Here is a 16529-nt window from a genome sequence, read left to right as displayed (position 1 = left end):
GGTGCTAGACCCACATGACATTGTGCCCTGCCAGGGTGGGTCGTTTAGTGTCTGACTGTAGTGTTTGGGGGACAGGGGGCAGGCAGCAATGTGAGGAGAGCTCATGGGCCCAGGCTGCGCAGGGCGGCCCAGGAAGGGGAGTCGGGAAACTCGAGTTGTCCCCAGGCAGCTTCTTTGCCCCATTGTTCAAAAGAACAGAAAGGGAGGGAAGCCCTTGGCAGGCGCAGGCGCAGTGTGGGCCTTCTTCAGCGCCTGCGCACTGCGGGGCCTCTGCGGCAAGCCCGGCTGCCTCCCGCCCCCTCCCCATCCCACAGGCAGGCAAGCTGGTACCCAGTCTCCATAGCAACCCGCGTGCTTCCTGCACTAGTGCAGGAGGGTGGCTGGGTGGACAGGTCGTCTGTTGGCAGGGTGAAGAACAGCAGTATGGGTGGGACAGGTTGCTGGGATCCCCCTTTCTGCTGCAGAGGCCCGAGGGACCTCGGAGGCTCAGTTCTTGGTGATCTCTGGGTCTAATAGCTAGAGATGGAGGGGTAAGGCTGGAGTCGTGTCTGTGTTAACACCTTGACCAGTGCAGTAGTCAGGGAGAAGAGCTCCAGATGCCACAGCGGGGCTGGGACTCACTTCTGCCCTGTGCCTCGCAGCTGGCTGAGGCTGAGCCCGAGGTGGAGGTGGAGGTGTACCGGCGGGATTCCAAGAAGCTGCCAGGCCTGGGAGACCCTGACATTGACTGGGAAGAGAGCGTCTGCCTGAATCTCATCCTGCAGAAGGTACAGGGTGCAGTGGGGGGCAGGGCTCCAGGGAGAGGGCTGTGGGTAGGCCTTGACGGACAGCAGACCCCTCCACACACACTGTGCTGTGCTCTCTTCCAGCTGGACTACATGGTGACATGTGCTGTGTGCACACGCGCTGATGGGGGGGACATCCACATCCATAAGAAGAAATCTCAGGTGAGCCACGGGGCCCAGAGCCCCCAGGACTCCTCACTGCCAGCTCAGCCCAGAATGGCTCTCTGGTTGCCCAGTGTTTATTTAGGGGAGAAGAGTCCTCCTCACGTCCAGCCCCAGAGGTGAAGGTCTCACTCCAGAAATGCGTTCAGCTCCAGGGTCCTATGTCCCATGCGAGGAGCGCAGAACCATGTCATCCAAACAGCATTCTCCAGAGGGGTCCCTCTGGCTTTGGCCTGGCTCTGAGCAGTGTGACCATGGTGACCTGTGCCTTGGACAACACGTTCCACTCAGATGAGGGGTCTGAGCCTGGGTGCAGGGTGGGCCCTCACGTAATCCTTAAACTCTCTCTTCCAGCAAGTGTTTGCATCCCCCAGCAAACACCCCATGGACAGCAAGGGGGAGGAGTCCAAGATCAGCTACCCCAACATCTTCTTCATGATCGACAGCTTCGAGGAGGTGAGCCGCGTTTGCCTCTAGCGTCCCCATCAGGGAGTGTGAGCTGCTTCTCTCCCTCAGGCCCCCCCCGTCCAGAAAGGGCGCTGGGAGCGGGGTGGGTCCAGCCTCCTGCAGACATGGCCCCCTCTTGCTGCTGTTTGACTCGGGGCAGAGGAGTCCTCCTTGCTCTGAGCCCCAGTTTTCTCATCGGTAAAATGAGCGTCATGTCGTCTGTCCTACTCACCCGTCGGAGTCAAAGATCACATGAGCTTGTGCGTGGGAGAATGCATCGTAAACTCCTACAGGGAGGGCTGCCTGGGTGGGACGAGTCAATTACTGTCGCCATTAAACTCTGTAACGTTCTCCCCCTCCCCTGCCGTCTTGGGATCCTAGGGTGTCAGAGAGGGGTGGGGCCTTGGAAGCTTTCTGGGCCACGCTTTTGTTTTAAGGTTGGGAAAAGTGGGGCCCAAGGGAGAAGGTGACTCACCCAGGGAAACCCAGGGTGTGGGAAGAACCCGGCTGCACCCCAATCCCGACCCCACCAGCTACTGCCCATCCACTCTTCCCTGTCGGCCTGGCCAGAGGTGCTCAGGGCCCTGGAGGACTCAGGAGGAAGGGTGTGTCTTTCGGGGTCTCTTCTGGGTTTGATGGTGTCTTGAAGCACCTTAGGCTCGGGCTTCAGTGCCCGCCCCAGGCTCACACGGCTCGTTCATGGCAGAGCCGAACTGGAGCCGGAGTCTATGTGACCTCAAAGCTGGGTCTGTACACCAGCCCCTGGGAGTAGTGACTCAGGCAGGCGGTCCCTCTGTCAGCACTCCTCAGCCTGTGCCTGCAGCTCGGGGGCGGGCCGATAGGGTGGCAGGCGGGGCTGGTTGCTCACAGCCAGAGCTAGCCACAGCTAGAAGAAGATTCTAGAAAGTGGACTGGACAGTCTTTGTAAACTGTCTCACTCCTTAGCATGAGGAAGTGTGATGAGGGGGCATCCTCCCAACGGCCAGCTGGGCGGTGTGTCCTCTTCCGGTCTCCGAGTCATTGTTACGAAACGCTCCCCCGCCCCCACTAGACACCACCCTGCCCACAGTGAGGCTGTTCCTGTTGCTGTGCTGGCCTCAGTGGCCTGGTGGAAGGGCTGCCTGGCCTTGGGCAAATGTCCTGACATCTGTGGCTCAGTGTTCTCACCTACAAAATGGGAGCTTTCTGAGCGGTCCTCCCTGGCAGGCCTAGGCGAGTGACCGGGGGTGGTGGGATGGGAGCTGGCTGGGCTGTGGTTTTGGTGATAGGCAGCTGACAGTCAATGTCCCCGTCTCCTCCTTGTGTCGCATCCCAGGTGTTCAGTGACATGACTGTGGGGGAAGGAGAGATGGTCTGTGTGGAGCTGGTGGCCAGTGACAAAACCAACACGTTCCAAGGGGTCATCTTTCAGGGCTCCATCCGCTATGAGGCACTCAAGAAGGTGTATGACAACCGAGTGAGTGCAGGGGTGGGCCCATGGTCTCCCAAGGACTGGACCCTTGTCTGCCCAGGGCTGGGGGCAGGCACTCCACAGCCCCCCTTCTGTCCTCGCCGGCTCTGTGCTGTAACCGCCCCTCCTCAGAGTGCCTGCCGCCCACCCTGGCCCCTGTTAAGTGGCTCAGGGCCTGCTTTATGTTGCGTTCTTCATGTCTCAGCCCACTCGGGCCGCCCTGAGTGAAAACTCTCCTGAAACCGGCCCCTGACTGATCCTGGTGGACGGCTGCTCTCCTGCAACCAGGCCCCGTCCAGAGGCTCGCCTCCCTCGAAACCTAGGAAGGAAGGGGAAAGGGGAGGCGGTCTCAGATGCCCAAGGGCTGGGGCTCTGTTCCCAGCCTGGTGCTGGGCCTGCTGTGGGCCGAGGGTCAGACAGAGAGGAGCATCACCAGGGATCCAAGCATCCCAGCACCGCCCTGCTGCTGGGCGTGGGCAGCTCAGCCGGGCTGGGTCTCCCCCAGGGTGGGGGGGCAGCCCTCAGGGCCTGCTCCTTGAGGGATGGTCATCCTGGCTGCTCGTGTCCTGGGGAGAGCCCATCTCTCCCTGCGCTGACTCAGGCCATCTCCCCCATCCGCAGGTGAGCGTGGCAGCCCGGATGGCACAGAAGATGTCATTTGGCTTCTACAAGTACAACAACATGGAGTTTGTACGCATGAAGGGGCCACAGGGCAAGGGCCACGCTGAGATGGCGGTCAGCCGTGTGTCCACTGGTGACACGTCCCCCTGTGGGACAGAAGAGGACTCCAGCCCGGCTTCGCCCATGCACGAGCGGGTAAGGGCAGTGCCACTCGGGGGAGGGGTGGTGCCTCCTGTCCGTCACATCCTCTTCCCAGCGTCTCCCTGATCCCTACATCCCCCCACCCTGTGAGGTAGGTGCCATGCTCCCCACCCCCCAGTGAGGAGACTGAGGTTCAGAGAAGGCAAGTGACTTGCCCAAGATCACACAGCAGGTTAGTACCTGGGCCAGAGCTCTTTCTGCCTCCCTGAGCTGCCACCACAGCCAGCTGAGTTTACCACATCCTGGCGCCTGCCTTGGTGGACCTTCTGGGCGAGCTGGGCATGTGACCAGCCTTCCCTGGTGAGTGAGATGGGGTGATGATGAGCTTGGCTCCCCTCCCTCCTGCCCTGTGAGGCTCAGCCAGAGAGCTCAGAGGCCCTGGGGCCACCCATCTCTTCTCTGTCGGGTCCCCTTGTTTACAAGGTGTTGTGTATCTGAACTGCTGGGAGTCCACCGGCAGCCCTGTGGGTGGGCTTGAGCATTCCTCTCTGCAGACCTGGGCACCCAGGCTCACCCGGGTCCCATGGCTCTCGTGTGACAGCACTGAGCCTCGGAGCCCTCCTGTTTTCTAGGCCACCATCCTTCCCCAGGCCTGGGAAGCCAAGACCAGTGCAGCTCTATTCCCAGAGCCTCCAGTGGGGCCCAGGGCGCAGGCAGGAGAAAGTTCCCAGGCCCCTGGCCTTTGCTCCCGTGGGTCTTCTAGAGGGGGCTGCTCAGAGCTGTGGGTCTTGGAAGAGGACAGTAAGTTAGCGCCCGGGGGCAGGGAGGCAGCCTTGCCCAGCCCATCTCCAGGAGAGGGGCTCAGGGTGCTACCTCGTGGGCTGGAATCTGGGCCCTGCTGCTCCTGGCCTGGGGCCAGTCTCTTCCTCTCTGAGCCTCGGTTTTCTCATCCAGAAGCAGGGTGAGAACAGCTGTTGCCCGAGGTGCGGGGGCTCGGGGAGCCGCTGCACAGCACGCCCCTTGCACGGCTCGGCCTCAGGAGCGCTCCCCAGGTCGCAGCTGCTCTCTGTACCCTTTGCTCTTGGCCTTCTCAGGAAGGTGACTTATGAATGTAAATAGTGATTACCGCTGATGGCCCGAGATGGGGGCGGTGTGTTTGCTATACCTTTAATTCTGTAAAAATATGTTAGCCATGCCTGTGTCCAGCTAGTCAGATGGGGGTTTTCTCTCTCTTCTTTATAACTTTTTTTTGTTTTGTATCTTCCACAATGAATGTGTTTTATAAGCAGAACAAAACCAATAAATGCTAATTTTTTGCAAAGATGGGTGAGAATTCCAGGCAAAGGCCTCTCTCATCTTTGGAATGAGAGGTGGTTTATATTTCTGAGGTCATTACTGAGATAAGGAGCCTAATTCTTCTCCCTGGTCCTAAATTGCCCATTGAAACCCTGATAAAACCTGTATGTGAAGGTCCTTGTGAAGCTGTGGCCTGGGCTCCGGGCTGGACAAACCTGGGTGCCAATTCCAGCCACTTGTTTGCTGCGTGAGTGCAGATATGTTGGGAGACCTCTCTGAGCCTGGAGAGCCTGGGCTCTCCGTCTGTCATTGGGGGTGGATGGGGGGAGGAGATGGTGCCTGTGAAAGCCCGGGGCTCAAACATCAGAGAGGCCTGGGGTCAAGGGGAGGGACTTGGCAGGGTCACGCAGCTGTCAGTGCCGGGGCCTGACCTCCTGGGGACTGCTCAGGCCCCTGCCACCTCTGTGCTTACTGTTGCTTGTCCCCCTTTTCCAGGGGGGGTCATTTGTAACCAGCACATGACAAATGCAGATTCTGTGTGTATTGTGGTTTCTGGTGTCTGTTTTTTATCTTTTAAAAACCTTCCCTGACTTGTGGGAGGACCGTCTGGAGCCCAGCGGCCGCCGGGACTGTGGATGTCGGAGCCGTGACGAGGAGGCTGATGGGGCTCCTGAAGTCTCAGTCCCAGCTCATCTTGTTCCTCAGATTCTTGTTTGCGTGGGGAGGAGGGAGGAGATGGGCCAAGTTCCCTCTGCCTGGAACGCCCTTCCCCCCCTTCTTCACCTGGCGAACTCCTACTCGTCCTTCAAGACCCAGCTCAAGCAGCGTCTCTTCCTGGAAGCCTTTCCTGATTTCCCAGGCTGTTGATCCCTTCTGCCTCTGTGCTTCCCTGTATCCTGTGCTTCCCTTTTTCTGTCTCAGCAACCAATATGGAGTCTGTGGTTGTCACTTTCCGAGTCTGTCGCCCCCAGCAGACTGTGAGCTCCTTGAGGGCAGGGACCAGTGTCATTTGCCTGTCTGTCCTTAGTGCTGCACCCGCCTGGCCCCGGGTGGGTGTGGAGAACGTTTGGTTGACGGACAGTGTGGTTTAGAAGAGAGAGGAGGCGATGGAAGCACAGAGCTGCTGAGCCGTAGTGCTTCTGTGAAAGGATGCCTGGGGGGAGGGATGGGCACATATTAGGCAAGAGAAGAGACTGGGGGAGGAACGCAGCCTTAGGAGGCACAGGACCTGGGGTGCAGTCTCAGTTTTGCCACTACCCTGCTGGGTGACCTTGTCAAGTCAAGGTCGCTGTCCTGCCTTAGTTTGCTCGTTTGTCAGATGGGGCTGATGCTAGTTCTCCGCTTGGGGGGTTGGCAAGGCTTGGTGGGTTCTGTGGTAGGTGCTTGGGCTGAGGCATCAGCAGTCTTGCTTTGCACTTGAACAACCCCCTAACTGGTGTCTGAGGCCCACAAGAGGGCAGCCTGGGTCCTGCCGGGCGGAGCTGGCGGCTGGGCCCTTCTGCCCGTCCCCACGCTGAAACCATCTCCCAGTGCCTGCATAGCCCAGCGTGGCCAGCCCTGCAGAGGGCACGGCCAGTGACCAGGTCTCCTCCTCCGCTCAGTGCTCCCTCCCAGCGCTCCCTGAGCTCTGTGTTGGTTCAGTCTGGGCAGGAGATGCGTGGGCTTTGGGACCCCCAGCGCTGCATGGGCTGCTCGGGTGACTATGCTCTTTGTTCCCAGGTGACCTCCTTCAGCACACCCCCCACCCCGGAGCGGAACAACCGGCCTGCCTTCTTTTCCCCATCCCTCAAGAGGAAGGTGCCCCGGAACCGGATTGCTGAGATGAAGAAGTCCCATTCCGCCAACGACAGCGAGGAGTTCTTCCGGGAGGACGACGGCGGAGGTGACCTTGGCCCCTTTATGTCCCAAGGGCCCACCCGCCTGCGCCCCTTCAGTCTCCCCTTGGTTCATTCATTCATCTACTTGCATTGAGAGAGTGGGTGCCCGTGGGCTGGGGCGGGATGGAGCCGTGAACAGACAGAGGCCCCTGCCTCGTGGAACTCCCATGCCTGTGCTCTCTGTGTTCAGGGTGTGAGGTGTGCAGGGCGGTTTGCACACCATTGCAGGGTCCTGGACTTCTGATGCTGGTGGGCTGACTGTCCCGCACAGAGGGTGCAAGAAAACTTGCTGAGGGAGAGAGGAGCTCTCTGGTTCCTTCGTGCATGTTGTGGCTTCAGACTGCTGAGTTACTCCTCCTCAGTGCTGTCTTTGGCCAGCTGGCCCTCATTCTAGAACCTTCAGTCGGGGTGTCCCTCAGGGTCTCCCCTTGCTCGGTGAAGTCTCCTTAGGGCTCACCTGCGCTCCTGTGCGTCCTTGCCTCCAGCCTCCCCAGGCCCACGCCTGACTGTCTGGTGGCCTCCTAGCATCTCCGCCAGTCTCCCACTCGCTGAGCCACACAGAGGGTGCGAGCCACGTTCATCCCAAGAGCAGCGGGAAGCCATCAGAGGGTTCTGGGCAAGAGTGACAAAATCAGATGTGAATGTTGACAGTACCGTGCAGTGGTCCATGCGGAGCACAGACCGTAGGAGGCAGGGTTGGCTGATGGGAGACAAGCTGGGAGGTTCTGGTCAACCCTGTGCCTGGGAGGCCTGAGCGTGTGTTATGCCATCGTCCTCCCGACTGAGCTGGGCGCCCGGCATGTCAGGAACTCCATGCATGTTTGCTGGACTAATGAAAGAGTGGAAGGATTCACTGACAACATGGACTGCCCCCGGCGGGGAGCTGGGACTGTGGCCTTGAGTGGTCCTGGCCTCCAGGGCCATGAGACAGAGGCCCTGCTGGACAAGACCCTGGCCAGGGCCAGGAGACTCCAGCACCAGCCTTGACTTGCTCCTGTGAGCTTGGGCAAGTGCCTTCCCCACCTCGACTTGTTTCCAGATCAGTAGGAAACGTTAATAACCACCCAGCCCGCCTCCCCGGGTGATTCGTAAGACTGGGTGATGGTGACAGGTCATCCCAGGCTGGCCCCTGTGCCCTGCAGACTGATGGTGCCTGATTCCAGTGACAGATAGGGCCAGAAGCAGAGAAGTAACACAATGTGGCGATGTGCCAGACCCCGTGGAGGAGAGCTGAGCTCCAGGACAGAGAAGGGGAGTCCCGGAGAGCTCCGAGGGGCGGTGTGGGCCTGAGGGCTGGGGCAGGGCTGGACAGGCAGGGAGGGTGGGATGCTCCAGCTGGAGGGTAGAGCGGCCCGCAGAGGGGGGGGCTGGGCTGGGAAGGAGTCACCTGGAGTGGGAAGTGTTCTGCTTCTCCTAGGAGACCCCTGCCTGGGCCCTGACCCCGCCTTCTCCCCTCTAGCCGACCTGCATAATGCCACCAACCTGCGGTCTCGGTCCCTGTCTGGCACAGGGCGGTCTCTAGTTGGGTCCTGGCTGAAGCTGAACAGAGCAGATGGAAATTTCCTTCTCTATGCACACTTAACCTACGTCACTTTGCCGCTGCATCGGATCTTAACAGGTAATGTTGGCGGAGTTGGAAAACCACTGTCACTTCTGTGTAGCCAGCCTGATTCCTGGGCCCTGCTGGCCTGAGGCCCACTCGTGGGGTGTCTGACCTCGGCCCGTCATTTCCAGTCGGGAGCCCATCAGTAGGTTTCCAAGCAGGGCTCTCGACCTCCCTGTTCCCCTAAGGTAGCCCTCTGTGCAGCGCTGGGCAGCCCCTGCTGTCCCTTCTCGAGTGGCTTCAAACCCCTGGGTGTGCATCACTTGTGGGAGAGGTACAGTTCATGGGCAGAGCAGCAGGGCCACGCGGTGGCTCCAGAGCCAGGCAAGCCGGTGTCTGAGCCCCACTTCTGCTGGGGCCTGGCCAGGCCACGCAGCCGCTCCAAGCCCGTCCCCCTGTCCATCAGACGGGGCGATCACAGCGTTGCAGTTCCCTGAGGGCTGGAGGAGGAGATGCGTGTAATTACTCGGTGTGGGCTCCTCCATCAGTGGAGCTGTCGTCGCCGCACCGCTCAGCGTTAACTTCCTTGTCTCACGCGCTCCCGTCCTGCCGCCCTAGACATCCTGGAAGTCCGGCAGAAGCCCATCCTGATGACCTAGCCGTGTGCGGAGCCCGCGCAGAGCCCCCGGCCCTGCCCGGCCCTGGAGTGCTGCCAAGTGCCTACCTGTCCACCGCCACCGGGGTCTTCTGTGACAACCCAGCGCCGGAGCCAGAGCCAGGCGGGGCCACTCGACTCCCGGGGCCAGGGCCGACTCCACGAACACCAGCCCTAACTGAAGTGCCTCTTTCTCCTCCCTGCTGGCTCTGCTCCTGCCCCTGCACCCACCCCCATCACCCATCACCCCCAGCCCATCTCTGGAGAGCCCTCTGCACCCAAAGAGGACCAGAGATGCCAAGAGGCCACGAGAGAGAGTGAAGGAGCAGCCAACATCCAGAGTGTGTCCAGACCTGCTGGCCTGACGCTCACGTCCCAGCAGACAGCAGGTGGAGACCACCCAGCTGGGGGCTCAGTGTCAAACTGGCGACCTTTCTTCAGGAAAATGGCCTAAGATGTTGCGATGCTGTATGAACTTCAGCATTTGAGTTAGTCCCGACTCGTCCGTCCTCCCTCCTTTACACTTGGTTATAAGTGGGTTACATGGGGAGATGGGGAACACAAGCTGTTGGATGGTTTTACTCTGGGCTGGGAATACCTCACCCTGTGCCCGCTTCCAGAAAGGCCTCGAGCTGGGCAGATAGGCCCCGATCCCGCCAGAATGGCCTTTGCTTCCAGCCAAAGAGCACCGCCAACACACACACCTCTACTTGGAGACATCCCACTCTGGCCCATGGCTGGCGGGGCCCGCAGAACGTGGACTCTGAGGGCACATGGGAGGGCTGAGTAGCCAGACCGGACGAGAGTGGGATCTCAGCAAGGGTGGATGGTGGGGTGGGGTTGGCATCCTCCCGGGAAGGTTCTGGGTAGAACCTCCACCCTCTGGGGGCCGGGGGTGGGGAAGGGAGTTTCATCTTCCCTAGTTTCCTAGAGCTTAATTCCTTTGACTGAGTAAGCTGGTCTCCTTTCTCAGACCACCTGACTGAGGCAAAGAGGAATTGGCTTCCGCGCGGCCGGTCTGGTCGGTGCGTGCGAGTAGCCGTCCAGCCTCGGGCTCGCCTGGGGCCTCCTTCCAGACAGGAGGACTTCCGTCTGCGATGACACGTTGTGCTCTTCTCCCAACCAGGAGCCTTCTCGAGAGCAGATGCATTTCCCCTCCCATACTGGGAATAAACTGTAAGCTGGGTCTCTGTTTCTATGTCCTTTTGTTTGAAGTCCCCAGGAATATTTGAGGGGTTCCTCTTGGTGTTTAGAGACCCTCTTTGGGGGAGAAAGGGAATCGGCGGGGCTTGTTCTCCCATCTGTTTTTATTCTGTGCACTCCAGGGGTTTGCACTGGGCTCCGGGAACAGAGGACTACTTTGGGGCTTTCTCTAGATTTTGTACGCTGTTATTAAAAGCGAGCTATTGCATTTCATTCTGCCTCAGTTTGCCCACCTGTAAAATGGGGCTGATACCACCTACCTCACTGAAGTCTCCAGGGTTCCAGTACATGACTGGGTCCAGGCGCGGTCGCCAGCCGTTCTGCATTGCTTGGTCAGGCGTTGGACTGTTGGGGTGCTTCCCCGACCCCATAGTCACCCAGGCCGAGAAGACGTGTGCCGAGTTGGGGTTGAACACTCTCGCATTGTCTGACAGCCCCCCACTCACGCTCGGCTGTATCTCAGCTCTGCACGATTTCATGTTCCAAAACAGTGTCTTAGGGCAGCCCGGGCCTGGTCTCGCCCCCAGGCGTTGGAGCAGAGCCGCAGGGAGCTGCGGCCCAGGGTTCCAAGACGCTGTCTGAGTGTTCTCCAGGGGAGCCGAGTGCTGTCCCCGAGTGCACGTACAGGGGGCGCAGTTACAGCTTTCTCCTGAGGAACTTTTTCTCCCTGGTCATCTGGGGTCTGAAGACTCTGGAACCCAGTTCTCGGGAGAAATACAGTCCTGATGTATCTTTTGTGGAAGGATGAGGTAGTTCGACACGGGCAGAAGTGCAGCGGACCCCCGGTCTCAGAGGTGAGGCGCACGAGAAGGTTCCCCCGACGGGCGCCAGAAACCGGCCAAGCTCTGAGGCTCAGCCACCATCCTGGCGGGTCCCTGGGCGAGTCAGGCTCCTCTGTAAAATGACAAACCTAAGTTCCGCCTGCCTCGCAGGGTAACTGAGGGCCAGCTGCAGTAACGTGTGAAATGCTCTGCAGAGCTCAGAAACGTGTGTACCCGTGGGATCTCAGAGGCCATGCCTCATTTGTAAGCATGTGGACAGATGTGCACGATGGTTTGGCTGTTTTGTATCCAACACTTAGGTAGTACCTAGCATGTGTGGGTACTGTGCTAAACATTCAGGTACTATCATTATCTCCATCTTACAGATGAGGAAACAGCCACAGAGAGGTTACGTGAACTGCCCAAGATCGAACAGCAAGCAGTGATAGCAGGAGACCAACCCAGGCATCTGGCCCCCGTCTACACTGAGCCATGACACTGTGCTGTCCAGGACAGACGGACCCATGTCCAGTGGAGCTGAACTTTCTCAGTCTTTAGATCCTCTGCAGGGTACCTCCGATACTGAATTTCAGACGTGCTTAGAGGCACTCGGTAACCAGGCAGTATGCTGGTACCTTGAGGTTGGTGTTTTCAAAGAGACAAATGACATCAGTAACAAAGTACTAGAATGATAAGTGGCAGGGCCAAAACCAGCGCCCCCGCATCCTGGGGTTGGTCCATTTTTACTTCTCTAAGGCTGTCTTTAATCTCTCTGGAAACGTGCCTGTCTCTCGTAGAAGGCAGGGATGACTAGAGCATGTGCGTGTTTCTTCAATGGGAATGGGAATTTAAGTACAGTTTCCCCTGAAGAAACTGAGTGTCACTTTCTAGGACGTGAATAAGGAAGTTATCCTTTTTCTTTTAGAGAAATGCCGTGGTCCTGGCGTCTGATAGGTAACGTCATCTCCATTCCTTCTTCGCTCAGTACCTGAGGGTTAGGGGCATTGGGTCTTATTCTGGTGTCTCATTGGAACTTCCAGTTGCCTTTGAAAACAGCCAGGGCTCATTATTTCAAAGGAAGAATATTATTTAAAACCTAAGTAGCAGAGAAGTCGTCAGAAGAGAACAGAAAGAAGCAAAACATTCCCTGGCCGGGTCAGCCTGGGGAGCCGCGGGCTTCCTGACGAGTCGGGTCCTTGCTAGCTTCCGGACTTTGCGAGGCCTGTGAGCAAGTCATCAGAAATTCTGTAGGTTTCTATCTACGTGGGACAATGAGAGTAGCGACATGAAGTCGTGTTCCTCATGTGACTTTATTCCCAAAGAATCTAGCTAGAATCAAACCAGGATCTATTTTTGATGTTTTAATCACAAATAGACTAGTTAGTAAACTTTGGAAGAATCAAGTAAAAAGTTGTTTTCTATTAAAAGACAGTCCAGAGGGAGGGCCCTCTGCAGTTGGTGTTTGCTGACGACTGACGTGAAAAGTATATTTGACATTGTCATAGTACGGCGGCTTTAAATTGCTGGGTGAAATTCTTTCAAGACTTACACAAACTGAAACCCTGCCAGCTTTGTAATGAGCCTTAGTAGGTTTCTCTCTGATATATATTCTGTTCAGTTTTCCAATTTAGCTAGAATTTAGTTTCATATCCAGTTTCAAAAACCAATATCTTTCGATATTACATGCATTCTTCCTGTTCGAGCTCTCTCTTCTTTGCATCAGAAAGCAGAATTGCTTCTCTTTAAAAAGTAGCCACCCTAATAGGACACAGACTCTAAGAGACATAAAAATGCAAGTGCTGGCCAACATCTGGCCCTCGAGCTTGAACACAAGTGGCCTTTGAGGTGTCAGGAAGTGCTGCTCTTGAGGCCAGGTAGCCAGAGTTCTGCCCGGCCCTCTCGGGAGATGACCTCCGGGAGTTGGGTGTGGGTACACGCGGGGCTTCCCTTCTTTGTTTCTTTCGCTGACTGACTGGGCCCTGACATGATCCTCAGTGGGAAAGGGGCGCCTCTGGCCCTGTCTCTGAGCCCCTGGGACGAAGAGCCCTAGAGAGCTCCTTGGGGCACCACACCCAGGAGCCAAGTCACTGAGCACCAGGTGGCCCGGGCGCTGGGGTCAGAATTCCATGGTGGGTGGACCTCAGAAGTGGAGGAAGCCAGACGTGTGGACAGGGTTCGTGTTGACAGTGCTCTGTTCTTCCTGAGCCAGTGGGCGTCTGTATTGTCGCCGTTCCCGTCTGAGCTCAGCAGATCAAAAATGAGTGATACTCCAACTCTGCTGAGCAGCCGGAAGCACCCAGTCTTTCTCACCCTCATTCTTTCATTCCTCACTTTGTAGAAGGTCGGGTGATTTAGGTGTAAATAATAATCTTTTATGGTTTCCAAACGACTTCTGTTATGAGAATACTTAAACTTGCAAAGAAAACCTGTTGAGATTTTTCACTACTTTGGGGCTTAAACTAAAGTGATTTCTACAAAATGTATTTTAGCAAAAACACCAGGATGGCATCCCTTGAATACATTAGGATCTCACTGTCAGTGGTGTTTCCGTAAACAGCAGCAGCAGCTTCTGCAGTAACCATCTTCCACACACAGTAGAAATAATTTCTAAGCAGTACTTGTGGTCAAGCGTTAGCTGTGCTTTATGATTTTGCATTTCTTTCAAAAGTTGATTTGCATGTTGGATATTAAATTTACTTTTCTTGGTTTTTCCTCTGATGAATCTGTATTTAGTGAGGGTGTTTCAGATTAAATACTCTATAGATGTTACAGCAATGTGATCAGTTAGTGACTAAACCTTAATTTGTCCCCAAAGCTTTCTTATACTTTTTTCGGAGCTTCCACACATCACTTTTTGAACTGTTGCAGACTGCCGGAAACCTCCCCACGCCCTGTCTTTGGCATCCTAGGAGTCAGCGAGAGGGTTGGTGGGCTGCTGGCTGTGGTTTGGTCAGAGGCTGCATTTGCAAAATTAAATCATAGGAGATGTGTTTCAGGTTTAGCTCTCAGCCCCCTTGAAGCAGTATATACCCTTTCCATCGTGAAGTTTCCCAACCTTTTTCTAGATAACCTCTTTTTTTTTAAAGATTGTCACCTGAGCTAACATCTGTTGCCAATCTTCCTTTTTGTTTTCCTCCTTCTTCTCCCCAAAGCCCCCCAGTACATAGTTGTATATTCTAGTTGTGAGTGCCTCTGGTTGTGCTGTGTGGGACGCCGCCTCAGCATGGCCTGACGAGCGGTGCCATGTCTGCGCCCAGGATCCGAACTGGCGAAACCCTGGGCTGCTGAAGCGGAGCGCAGGAACTTACCCACTCGGCCACGGGGGCTAAGATAACCTCATAAAAAGCCCTCACAGAAGTGGAAAAATGACTAGAACATAAGTTAGGAGTCCCAAGTTCAAGTTTAGGCAGGCTCCAACAAGCTAGCTGGTCTTCTGGAAGACGGCTTGTTGGACTTTGGCTCCCGGTTGCCTCCCAACTCTACAATTAATGGAGTTGATGCCGAGCACGTTGGCACATTTTTTGGGCTGATGCAACCAGAGCCTACTATTGATGGAAGCAGCCTTGGGGTCACCTCTCAGGCAGGGGGGTTTTCTCTCCACAGTCAAGTGAACTGTGAGTTATGTCACAAGGTGATGGGCACAAGTAAGGCCTAAGACACTAGAAAGTTATAGAAAATGAGCGACAGAGTGACAAGGGCGGTCTAGAGGAACGCACACACAAATCCAGACATAAAGTGAGGGTCATCACATCAAATGACACCTCTTGGAAACAGTCACTGCATTAGAAACATCTGTGCCAGGAGAATTTTCTGAACCGGCAGCACCCAGGGCTGACTGTACGAGACGGTGGCTATGAACGAGGCAGTTTAGTTGATAAGAAAGACGCCTTCCTTGCCATCTAGATCAAACCCCCCTTTTTTTAAATAAGTAGGAGGGCCTTTTAAAATGGTCACCTGAAAAACATTTAATAGGTTTTGGGGGAAAAAGTGTCTGCCCAGGGAGCTGCCTGCAGCACCTCGTTCCTATCGATTGCCTGCTCTTGAAGGCATGTTGCTGTTTCAGTTCTTGTATTCTGACCTAGGGGAACTTTTAGGAACTACTGTCATGCCCTAGCTTAGAAAGAAATGTTGACTGGAAGGGAAAACCTTTGGAATTTTATACTGGGAGGAGGGGAAATGTACAATGACGTAATCAATATGATACCATAGTTCACTGTATATATATACATGTTGAATGTGTAAACTGCTGTACTTTGTGCTCGATTGTTAAAATGACAGAACAGCTGGAGAATTTATATGAGGAAGGGAAAATATTTGTTTTGGAGGATAAAACAAAAGATGTCTTTTTTTTTTTGCTCACGGCTTCATTGAATTCCCTCCTGACTTGGCCTTTACATAAGCCAACAGATTTAACAAGATCTTTCTTTCCTATATGTGGATTAAGGGTCTTTCATCTTGGAATCTGACTTTAATAAAACAGATTACTCAGTTTGAAATAACCATGGTTTTTAGTGAAGTTTAATGATTATATTTTAAATAAACGATTTTATTTAAAAGATTCCAGCCACTTCTGGAAACCAGTGAAGTTCGTCCTTTACTGGGCACACACATCCCTTCAGCGGCCCAACGGGGAAGAGCCGGGCGGGGCTGGGCCCTCGGCGAGCTGCATCCTCAGGCTCGTCATCGAACCGGCCGGGCTGGGTTTGCTCAGCTGCAGAGCTGGGTCACCTGCTTCCCAGGGGCAGTGAGGGCAGGGTGAGACATGGATGTACAGGGCTGGCACAGTTCCTAGCGACTCTGATAATCACTGCTGTTTCCTGCCCTGAAATGTGCCAACGGGGATTTCATAGGTCATCTCTAGACAAGGGAGCACAGATGCAGCCCAGCGGTTCTTAAACTTTAGCGTGTGTCAGGACCACCCGTTAGAACCCCGATGGGGGGGTGATGAAAATATTCTGAAATTAGAGAGGGGGGTGATGGTTACACAGCTCTGTGAATAGCCTAAAAATGATTGAATTGTATACTTTTGAATGGTGAATTTTATGCTATGTGAATTTTCTCTCAATAAAAACCAACCAACCAGCCAGGCCCCAGCCTGAGGTTCTGCTGCGACAGGTCCAGGGTGGCCCGGGTGTGCGTTTCTAACAAGTTCCCAGCTGCTGCTCCCAGGAGCATGCTCCGTGCGGCCACTTGGCTGAGTTCCTGACAGAGGGCTGGTGCCCTTCAGGCAGGCTTCCTCTCCACAGCGCCCTCTCAGCGTCCCTTCAGTAGTTTCCATTAATGTTACCCGATGAGGAAAAACACTTTGATGCATGCTAGTCTTGGTAGTATTTTCTTTACCAGGAGACACCTCTGGTAAACCAGCTAAGTGCTGAACAACTCAGCAAACTTTAAAAAATATGAACCTGGCACCAAAATACTATCATAATTATAGCACAACTTAATCTGTTAATGCCTTAATAGTGATTTCTTAAATGACCAAACATTTAAAGTTACATAAACTAAAAATGTATTTTTTGTTATCATTTTCATCCTTAGTTGTTTTTTTGGGTTTTTTTGCTGAGAAAGATTCGTCCTGAGCTAACATC

General features: G+C 55.2%; 1 protein-coding gene across 3 annotated transcripts in view; it reads left to right on the top strand.

The window, feature by feature from the left end:
• Nucleotides 1–15499, top strand: part of KIAA0930 (KIAA0930 ortholog) — a 45940-nt gene extending 30441 nt beyond the window's left edge. Inside the window, exons 3-11 of one of the 3 annotated variants that reach the window (XR_011534688.1) lie at nucleotides 642–767; nucleotides 870–947; nucleotides 1302–1403; nucleotides 2710–2850; nucleotides 3466–3660; nucleotides 6622–6784; nucleotides 8239–8397; nucleotides 8941–9465; nucleotides 9951–10393. Coding sequence is in view for 2 of the 3 variants with exons in the window: in XM_070600014.1 (XP_070456115.1) it covers nucleotides 642–767; nucleotides 870–947; nucleotides 1302–1403; nucleotides 2710–2850; nucleotides 3466–3660; nucleotides 6622–6784; nucleotides 8239–8397; nucleotides 8941–8981 (1005 nt within the window). In the remaining variant the exon portion in view is untranslated. Of the gene's footprint in view, nucleotides 1–641; nucleotides 768–869; nucleotides 948–1301; nucleotides 1404–2709; nucleotides 2851–3465; nucleotides 3661–6621; nucleotides 6785–8238; nucleotides 8398–8940 lie in introns of all 3 variants that reach the window. The other 2 variants (XM_070600014.1, XM_070600015.1) reach the window with 2 other exon arrangements.
• Nucleotides 15500–16529: the final 1030 nt, after the last annotated feature.

Source organism: Equus przewalskii, chromosome 29 (genome assembly GCF_037783145.1).
Source record: "Equus przewalskii isolate Varuska chromosome 29, EquPr2, whole genome shotgun sequence".
Classification (NCBI taxonomy): Eukaryota; Metazoa; Chordata; class Mammalia; order Perissodactyla; family Equidae; genus Equus; species Equus przewalskii.
The sequence above is the reverse complement of the archived record's forward strand: the minus strand, read 5'-3'. Positions and strand labels throughout refer to the sequence as shown.